General features: G+C 40.8%; 1 protein-coding gene across 1 annotated transcript in view; it reads right to left on the bottom strand.

The window, feature by feature from the left end:
* Positions 1-3,740: 3,740 nt before the first annotated feature.
* Positions 3,741-10,477, bottom strand: part of MDFIC2 (MyoD family inhibitor domain containing 2) — a 98,553-nt gene continuing 91,816 nt past the window's right edge. Inside the window, exon 4 of the mRNA XM_065885892.1 lies at positions 3,741-4,000. Within this exon, the coding sequence (XP_065741964.1) occupies positions 3,741-4,000 (260 nt within the window). The remainder of the gene's footprint in view (positions 4,001-10,477) is intronic.

Genomic DNA, 10,477 nt, shown 5'->3' with positions numbered 1-10,477 from the left:
ACAGTAATGTAAGGAGCTGTCTAGACATACGTAGAGGATCTCACTAATACAGTTTTGGTCCAGTGTTGATTATGATCACTGGAAAATTATGCTTTATTCACTCTGCCTTTCTAAACGGCTCACGTGAGGCTCTATATGGCAACTCTTCAGGTTTTAACTCAGATATATTTTTCAGAGAACATCCAACAAACTATTAAACCAAATACTTAAATTTTATAATTTTATCACAGGTCATCGGTTTCTGTACCCTTGGTGAACTTAGCATTTGATGGGCAAAATTCTTATAGTCAAAAGTGCCTCTCTTAAGTGTATGTATTATTCTTTTGCTTCATTTTGTAGAGGGAGAAATTTAGAGGCATTGGATAATGAATTCTGTCCTTCAAACGTTTCCACCTTCACATTTATCCTTGAAAAAATGCTGATATGCCTTCATGTGATGTTTCCTATTTGTAAAGGTTCCCTGACTGTGTTGTCTTACTTCTTTGGAAAAAACGGAAGCGACTTTTGCTTTATTAACTTTGATTGTCCAGCATTGATAATTAATTTTGTAGGCCTATCAGCTTATGTAGTGGGAAAATTTCATCAGCAAGTTAAATGTAACTTCTTTTTTTAATGGCTTTCCATGTTTTGTAGGCTTTTAGAGAAGCAATGGTTTTATAAAAATCCATTGAGCAAAGCAAAGACAATGTACTTATCTGGTTATATTGCTGTGGGAAAAAAAATTTCTCTTCTGGAATCCCTATAAAGGTTGTATGTTCTCACATCTCTCTTACCTAGTGTGCTTCCTTTCTGGAATCCCTATAAAGGTTGTATGTTCTCAGATCTCTCTTACCTAGTGTGCTTCCTTAAATCAGAATATTCTTTTCCCTTAAAAGCCCACCTTAAAGAACAACATTATCTTTATTTGTGATCACCGGCCTTCATCATTGCAGAGAAAAAAACCTGAGCCTTCTCAGATTCTGATATTTGTATTTAATCAATAACCACATTCCTTTTTCATCTGTCTTACCTCTGCAATTGTATTTTCCCAGCTGCGTATATTTTATTGTGCAAGAATTCAATTGAAAGAGCCATTCATGTTTGCAAGAAGGATGATGTTTTATTATTGGTGATAAAGAAAAGAAATTGCACACTTTGTATAACCGATCCTTTTTGTTAGAGCATGGAGCATGGTGAATTCTGAAAGTGAGGAATAAGTTAACAAACCGTGGTAAGAGAGGCCACAGAAAGATCTTGTAGTATTCTGACCACAGTATAAAATAAGACCTGACAATTCTTTTTTTTTTTTTGCGGTATGTGGGCCTCTCACTGTTGTGGCCTCTCCCGTTGCGGAGCACAGGCTCCGGACGCGCAGGCTTAACGGCCATGGCTCACGGGCCCAACCACTCCGTGGCATGTGGGATCCTCCCAGACCGGGGCACGAACCCGTGTCCCCTGCATCGGCAGGCGGACTCTCAACCACTGCGCCACCAGGGAAGCCCAAGACCTGACAATTCTTAACGTCTCTAATTGACAAGCGTTCAATTCACATTCGAAGTGGACCATCTTTGCCCAATTTGAGGGTATGTAGACTAGAAAGAATAAGGAGATGATGGTCAAACAAAATAACACCGGATATGACATGGCCTGATCAATGACACCAGGTACCATATTATTGGGACAGGATCCCAGAAACCCCCTGCAGGTCCAGGTGTTCTTCCTTGAGTGGCTGGATTGGGGGGAGGTGGGTGGGTGCTTGGAGAGGGGCCAGGTGGCTGGGGGTACAGGGAGAAGCCCTAAGGAGGTTCACGGTAGCAACTGTTTATGAGCCAGTCTAGTAGTAGTTTAATATTTGAACAGTTGGAGTAGCTGTATCACTGTGTAAAGCTGGACTAAGAAGTGGAGAATCCTGGGGTGGTACAGTGTCATTAGAAAATTAGACCACCGGTTTGAGTTCCCGACACTGCCATTAAATCACTGTATGGTCTTGGATAAGTCAGTTCTTGGGGTCCTCTATTTTCTCTTAAGAAAAATGGAAATACTGGGTAAGAACAGCTCCAAGTCCCCTTCTTAAGGGTTTCCAGTTTTCCCTCATAAAGATCTACAAGTTCTATGCGTAGAGAATAGAGTTGTCTCTGAGCTTCCGAAAAGCACTGAGACCAAAGTGTTCCGTAAGGGGTGGGCAATCACATGCTCTGTACTTTGTGGAAAACATGATGGTCAAACAGGGATGAAGCCTGCATTAACCATGCATGCTCTGTGCTATCAGGAACAAGACAAGAGCAGTTCAGTACCTTTTGATGGGAAGCTTAAAAATATTTTCAAAAGATTAAGAGTTTTCAGCGTTTTGAGGAAATTACTGCAGAGTAGAAGAATGTGCTAGTTGACTACAGAAACAAAACAACCGTAGCTTTTGTTCAAAATTACCTAAGTCAGGCAAAGGCAGGTATTTTGGAATTTGTTGTTGTTGTTTGCCTAAATCATAAAAAGTTCCTTCGACTCTCCATTTTACTTTTGTGTTCTTTGTACGGTTATTGATATAGTGTGCTTTTTTATATTCAGTGAAGTTGTCCATGGGAATATTTAAGCACATGTTTGTGAACAACGCCATGCCTACAGAAAGTAAAGAAAATTCCAAAGTAACTTCAACCTGCACAAATTGTTTTAATTCGTTGGAGTTGGAAGTCACTTTCTACGTTTGTATCACATCTTTAAAAAAATTTTTGTACGTGTGAGGAAGTGCTCAACATAATTATGAATCACTTGAATTATCAGAAAAAGAAAAAAAACATGGTTTGTGAAGCACGTGCTGTATTAGGAAACTTAGTGCTGAATAAGTGCCTACACATGTATTTCTTTCAGGTGCCTACACAACTCATCGTTCAGTAAAATGAAATGGTTCTGTTTTAATATCCTGCTGCTTATTGTACCTGACAAACAGGAATGAGGAAAATGGCAAGTTGATGATCTGGGGTCATTTTCTTGAAACTTGCACGTAATTCCCATTTCTGCTCATTAGAATAAAGAAAAGCCTTTCTGTAACAAATTAAGAACATGCATAACCTGTTATGACATAGTCATAGACATAATAATAATACGGTCTAGAATTACAGCACTCTCTCGAAGTACATCATATTCAAAATTCACTGGATATGTCTTGGAGACATCTGTAGTAATTATAGGAACGCGGTTTCTAATTCATTTAATTCCCTTTCCTACCTAAACTGAACATATAAGTGAATTTTAAGAGACTGTACAAATAAATTTTTAATTACAAAATGATGTTATGCAATGCATTATTAATAATAACCAACAATGCATAATGTTTATACATGAGTCCATTAGAAGGACAAGCTAATGTATGTCAGTTCTAAAAGAATGTGCTAATTTGTCCTGAATTTGTGAATGAAGTTGAATCCATGATGCAAGCCAGTGAGTGCAATAACAGAATGGTTTCACATGCTGTTTTACAGTTAAGAAACATCTTGTACCTATGGCATTTAAGAGGTATTTAAGATTTGTTCATCACATGTGATCAAGATCTGATTTTTCAGTGAGCCATGCGGTTGGGAAATTTGGAATAAGGCCATTGAGTTGACAATGCTAGCTTTTTCCCAGACAGGTGCAGAATAAAATGGTCTGGAGCATCCAAGAAATGTATACAGTCCTTACATTTCAGCGCATAGAAATCACAGTCTCATTGTAATGGAGTTTCCCCCTGGGGGCCAAAGGGTCTGCCGGCATGTGGTTCCTTTGTCGCGCTAGTGGTAACAGATTTCTGAAATCTCCATGGCCAGCTCCAGACACTCACTGGTCTCCTGGCAAGATTCAAAAAGGCTGCAGTCTATGTCACAGTTGCAGTTGCAGTCATTCCGGGAGTGGCTTTCATCTGAGGTGTGGCGATACCTGTGAGAGGGGCAGCACAAACTGGTGCACACCGTTTCACACGTATCCGGGAGCATCAGGAGACAGTCCAAAAACTGGCAAAACAGACAGGTGAGGATGAGGGAGGCACAGTCCTCTGTTTAAAGAAGAAGAAAGACAATTACAGGTGGCCCCTCTGGGGGCGCATATGAAGAGGAGGCATGTGCAGTGGTGTGCTTGATAACTTTATAGCCCGCTCTTAATTATTTATCCGTATTAGGGGCGATGTACACCAGTTTTCCTCTCAAGCTCCCCCTCCCCCATCCACTCTACTTAATTAATTGCTTCATTAACTTCCTGAGCATTTCCTATTGATTCCACGTAATCTGGTTATTTAAAGTGCTGTCACTTATCTAAAGTCCTTTATTTACGTTGCCTGCAGAGGTGCTGGGAAGCCGCACAATTAGCTGCCTATCTGGAAACCTTGCAGTGGTCTGAAAAACAGCAAGTCCTCCCCAAGCGCAGGGAGCTTGCAGCAGCAATTAGATCGGGGACAATGAGCGATCATACACATTTCTGGCTTCTGGTCACAAGGCTTTCTTGTTTGTTTGATGTGGACTCCAGTAAATCTGCAACACCCATATTCAAATGTGAGTGAAAAGCACATTTCAAAACCTAACATAAATGATTTTTTAAATAATCATAGTTGTTTCGGGTTGTCTTTTATTTTTAATCCCTGTCTTCTTTTTCCTCCATTTATGTAAAGCCTTGATTTTATATCAACTTAAATATGTCATCGTGTACACCTAAAATGGTGTAAATCTTATCAATCCTCTTTAAGAAAATTGGTTTAAAAATTTACCATGCAGACTTGTAAAAGTGTGAAAAGTATCTCTAAGGCATTGAAGGTAATTGGTAATTCTAGCCAAACAGCTGTGATGGGTTATAGATTATTGTATTTTTTGTTTCCATAAAGGGAATTAGTTAGAAGATGTAGCAGTTCTCTTGTTAAAATTATAACTTCTTAACATCTTCCTTCCTTCCTCCCTCCCTCCCTCCCTTCCTTCCTTTCTTTTTTTTAACATCTTTATTGGAGTATAATTGCTTTACATTGTGGTGTTAGTTTCTGCTATATAACAAAATGAATCAGCTATACGTATACATATATCCCCATATCCCCTCCCTTTTTCGTCCCCTCCCACCCTCCCTATCCCACCCCTCTAGGTGGTCACAAAGCACCGAGCTGATCTCCCTGTGCCATGTGGCTACTTCCCACTAGCTATCTATTTTACATTTGGTAGTGTATACATGTCCATGCCACTCTCTCACTTCGTCCCAGCTTACCCTTCCCCCTCCCTGTGTCCTCAAATCCATTATGTACATTTGTGTCTTTATTCCTCTCCTGCCCCTAGGTTCTTCAGGACTATTTTTTTTTCCTTTTAGATTCCATATATGTGTTACCATACAGTATTTGTTTTTCTCCTTCTGACTTACTTCACTCTGTGTGACAGATTCTAGGTCCATCCACCTCACTACAAATAACTCAATTTGGTTTCCTTTTACGGCTGAGTAATATTCCATTGTATATATGTGCCATATCTTCTTTATCCATTCATCTGTCGATGGACACTTAGGTTGCTTCCACGTCCTGTCTATTGTAAATAGTGCTGCAATGAACATTGTGGTACGTGACGTTTTTTTTTTTTTTTTTTTTTCCGGTATGCGGGCCTCTCACTGTTGTGGCCTCCTCCATTGCGGAGCACAGGCTCCGGACGCACAGGCTCAGCGGCCATGGCTCACAGGCTTAGCCGCTCCGCGGCATGTGGGATCTTCCCGGACCGGGGAACAAACCTATGTCCCCTGCATCGGCAGGCGGACTCTCAACCACTGCGCCACCAGGGAAGCCCACGTGACGCTTTTTGAATTACGGTTTCCTCAGGGTATATGCCCAATAGTGAGACTGCTGGGTCATGTGGTAGCTCTATTTTTAGTTTTTTAGGGAGCCTCCATACTGTTCTCCATAGTGGCTGTATCAATTTACATTCCGCCAACAGTGCAAGAGGGTTCCTTTTTCTCCACACCCTCTTCAGCATTTATCGTTTGTAGACCTTTTGAAGATGGCCATTCTGACTGGTGTGAGGTGATACCTCATTGTAGTTTAGATTTGCATTTCTCTAATGAATAATGATGTTGGAGCATCCTTTCATGTGTTTGTTGGCAATCTGTATATCTTCTTTGGAGAAATGTCTATTTAGGTCTTCTGCTCATTTCTGGATTGGGTTGTTTGTTTTTATGATATTGAGCTGCATGAGCTGCTTGTATATTTTGGAGATTAATCCTTTGTCAGTTGCTTCATTTGCAAATATTTTCTCCCATACTGAGGGTTGTCTTTTGGTCTTGTTTATAGTTTCCTTTGCTGTGCAAAAGCTTTGAAATTTCATTAGGTCCCATTTGTTTGTTTTTGTTTTTATTTCCATTTCTCTAGGAGGTGAGTCAAAAAGGATCTTGCTGTGATTTATGTCATAGAGTGTTCTGCTTATGCTTTCCTCTAGGAATTTGATAGTGTCTGGCCTTACATTTAGGTCGTTAATCCCTTTTGAGTTTATTTTTGTGTATGGTGTTAGGGAGTTTTCTACTTTCATTCTTTTACATGTAGCTGTCCAGTTTTTCCAGCACCACTTATTGAAGACACTGTCTTGTATATTCTTGCCTCCTTTATCAAAGATAAGGTGACCGGGCTTCCCTGGTGGCGCAGTGGTTGAGAGTCCGCCTGCTGATGCAGGGGACATGGGTTCGTGGCCCAGTCTGGGAAGATCCCACATGACGCGGAGTGGCTGGGCCTGTGAGCTATGGCCGCTGAGCCTGCACGTCCGGAGCCTGTGCTCTGCAACGGGAGAGGCCACAGCAGTGAGAGGCTCGCGTACCGCAAAAAAAAAAAAAAAAAAGATAAGGTGACCACAGGTGCGTGGGTTTCTCTCTGGGCTTTCTATCCTGTTGCATTGATCTATACTTCTGTTTTTGTGCCAGTAGCATACTGTCTTGATTACTGTAGCTTTCTAGTATAGTCTGAAGTCAGGGAGCCTGATTCCTCCAGCTCCATTTTTCTTTCTCAAGATTGCTTTGGCTATTAGTGGCCTTTTGTGTTTCCATACAAATTGTGAAATATTTTGTTCTAGTTCTGTGAAAAATGCCATTGGTAGTTTGATAGGGATTGCATTGAATCTGTAGATTGCTTTGGGTAGTATAGTCATTTTCACAATGTTGATTCTTCCAATCCAAGAACATGGTGTATCTCTCCGTTTGTATTATCTTTAATTTCTTTCATCAGTGCCTTACAGTTTTCTGCATACAGGTGTTTTGTCTCCTTAGGTAGGTTTATTCCTAGGTATTTTATTCTTTTTGTTGCAGTGGTAAATGGGAGTGTTTCCTTAATTTCTCTTTTAGATTTTTCATAATAAGTGTATAGGAATGCAAGAGATTTCTGTGCATTAATTTTGTATCCTGCTACTTTACCAGATTCATTGATTAGCTCTAGTAGTTTTCTGGTAGCATCTTTAGGATTCTCTATGTGTGGTATCACGTCATCTGCAAAAAATGACACTTTTACTACTTCTTTGACGATTTGGATTCTTTTTATTTCCTTTTCTTCTCTGATTGCTGTGGCTAAAACTTCCAAAACTATGTTGAGTAACAGTGGTGAGATTGGGCAAACTTGTCTTGTTCCTGATCTTAGTGGAAATGGTTTCAGTTTATCACCATTGAGAACGATGTTGGCTGTGGGTTTGTCATATATGGCCTTTATTATTATGTTGAGGTAAGTTCCCTCTATGCCTACTTTCTGGAGAGTTTTTATCATAAGTGGGTGTTGAAGTTTGTCAGAAGCTTTTTCTGCATCTGTTGAGATGATCCTATGGTTTTTCTCCTTCAGTTTGTTAACATGGTGTATCACATTGACTGATTTGCATTTACTGAAGAATCCTTGCATTCTGGGATAAACCCCACTTGATCATGGTGTTTGATCCTTTTAATGTGTTGCTGGATTCTGTTTGCTAGTTTCTGTTTCCTTCCTTTCTTTTTCTTTCTTTTTCCTTCCTTCCCTTCCTCCCTCCCTCCTTTCTTTCTTTGTCTGCCTCCCTCCCTCCCTCCCTCCCTTCCTTCCTTCCTTCCTTCCTTTCTTCCTTTTTTTAGTTAAGAAAGTCTCAACAACATGTGAGGGTTTTGAAAAAGGATAGGTAAGTGTTCATGTGATACAGCATCTAATTAATTAAAATCAGCGTCCTGAAGACTTGATGGTTGAAAGTAGCATTCCAGCATGAATTGGAGAAAAATTCATTCCTCCTGATGGGCTTATCTATCAGTTAACATTAGACTTTTTGTAATCTATTTTTCCCCCATTAACAATGTTAATAACCTTTGGTTTTCAGACTTCAGTTGACTGTAACTGTACAAGTCTGCAGGAGAGATTTCGCTCTTTGCCTCACCTGTCAGAGCGATCTAAGTGTTCCTAGAGCTCCCTTCATTGAATTCAAACAGTGTTTTCCAGAAAACTTTTTTCTTTTCTTATTCATGTACTTCTTAGTGTTTAAGAGAAGGGAGAACATGGAAACTTGCTCTGAGAGGGAACAAATATTTTAAAGAAAACCATTCTTATTTCTTTTAAAAACATCTATAAAGGTCTAAAGTGAGTTCTGCATACAGGTAAACAGAAATCTCCCTTCATCCCTGTGTTCCTTCCCCTCCTCCCGCCTCTCACCGTCCATTTCTTTCTTCCCCATAAGACAGTGGTAAAGAACCACACCATGACTTTTATGACCACTTTAATTGCCATATATTGTTGCAGGTGCTGTGGCCATTACTCAATATTTGTAGTTTAGGTGGACTATTCCATAGTATGTCTGTGGTGTGTGTACTCATCTCTTTGCCAGACTGGGAGTATTTTTGTTCACTCAGAGCCAGTTTCTAGCATGTGGCCAACTCACCCGTAACTCATAAGTCACTATAAATCTCCCGCAGAAATTCAGGAGTGAGTGAGTGCCGTACATAGACTCTGTTCTGTGTATACATTTCTGAAGAGGGCGTGTTGGTGGTCAAAGATTTCAGGCATAAAACCTCGTCACGTTTTTGCAATTCCAAGACTGCTGCTATAGCAGCCCCTGGCAAAGAAGAAGTTCTCAGGAGAAAATATTCCAAGCAAATGCTCCCTGATCTTTTAGGCTAGAGACTCAGGTCCATGACCATATACAAATGATTTTCCCACTAGGTCCTGTCCTTTGTAGGTGCGAAACTGAAAGTTTGGCTTGGAAGTAAGTCAGGTTGGGTGTAGGGTGTTCTGTGGGGATGGGAGCTGGTGTTTCCTATCAGAGTGTGAAAACCTGTTTGTAAAATGGCCTTATAATTTCCTGTGGGCGTATAACCGTTTGGTTCAAATCCTCTTGCCAACGTCTCCTCAAATTGGCAGACTCCAGAGGTCTCCGCTTCTGATGTATACTATAGATTTTATTTATAAAAAATATATGTTGGCCTAATCCTTTGGTCAAGTTGGCATTTGTTTCCTTCCATCTCTCTATTTTGCACTTGAGAATAGAGCCCATTTTTTTCTGTTTATAAGTCAGTCCTTTTTATTTGGTTGTAAAGGGCAGAGCCTCTTGTCTAGAGAAACACGGCAACATTAATGAATTGAAAACAGATTGTTCCCTACTTTCAAGTGTGTTCCACACTGTTCCTAAAAGACATATTAAATAATTATACACGAGCAGGCAAACCTGTTTCGCATATGGCCAGTTTATGTTTGTACAAAGGTAGCGTAAGCAGTTCGGAGGAAAACTGAAAATGGCACTGTTTGAAAAGTGAGTTGGACTTTCCGTTCTCCTGAATGGGTATATTTTCCTTTGCCTGCGGTATTCCTTGGGACTTTAATGTTTAATAAACTTGATGTTCAGAGTCATAGCCTATGATTAGTTCTCCTCTCGGCCCATCCAAAACATCATCCCTGAATCCAGCTACCTGCTTCCCATCTCTTCTGCTCTGTGCTCAGAACATCTCACACTTACCAAGGCCGCATTACATCATGGGTGTCCCTCTTTCCCGCATCCCACAAACCTGTCTCTCCCCTCGTTTTCTCTTGTGAATGGCTCCCGAACACGCAGATGAATTGGCACAAATCTGGGACTCATTCTTGTCACTTTCCCTTTCCTCATCATACCCTTCCCAGCCAGTTCTTTCCTGAGTTCTGCTGATTCTCTCTCAAATTCCTGTTTGAAACCCATCAGCCTCTATCCACCATCCTAGCTGTAGCCACCGTCAGCCATCATCAGGTCAACAGAAACAGCCTCCTGTCCTGACACTGCTTCCACATGAGCCCACCTCAAATTCATCAGCCCCTGTGATACTGTTAATCATTAATTAGAACGTCTCACTCTCCCTTTAGAGTCAAGTCCTAAATCCTTGGCATAGCCTGCAAGCTCCTGTGTGATCAGATTCCTGCCTATTTCTCTGCCTTCCAGTTCTAGTGTCCTCCTTACTCACTGCACTCCAGCCACACTGGTTAAATTTCAGTTCCTGGGATGCACCTAGCTCAGGGCCTTTGTACATGCTCTGTCTCTGGCCTGTGTTGCACACTTTCCCCTCACAACTT

This window comes from Phocoena phocoena, chromosome 10 (assembly GCF_963924675.1).
Source record: "Phocoena phocoena chromosome 10, mPhoPho1.1, whole genome shotgun sequence".
Taxonomy (NCBI): domain Eukaryota; kingdom Metazoa; phylum Chordata; class Mammalia; order Artiodactyla; family Phocoenidae; genus Phocoena; species Phocoena phocoena.
The sequence above is the reverse complement of the archived record's forward strand: the minus strand, read 5'-3'. Positions and strand labels throughout refer to the sequence as shown.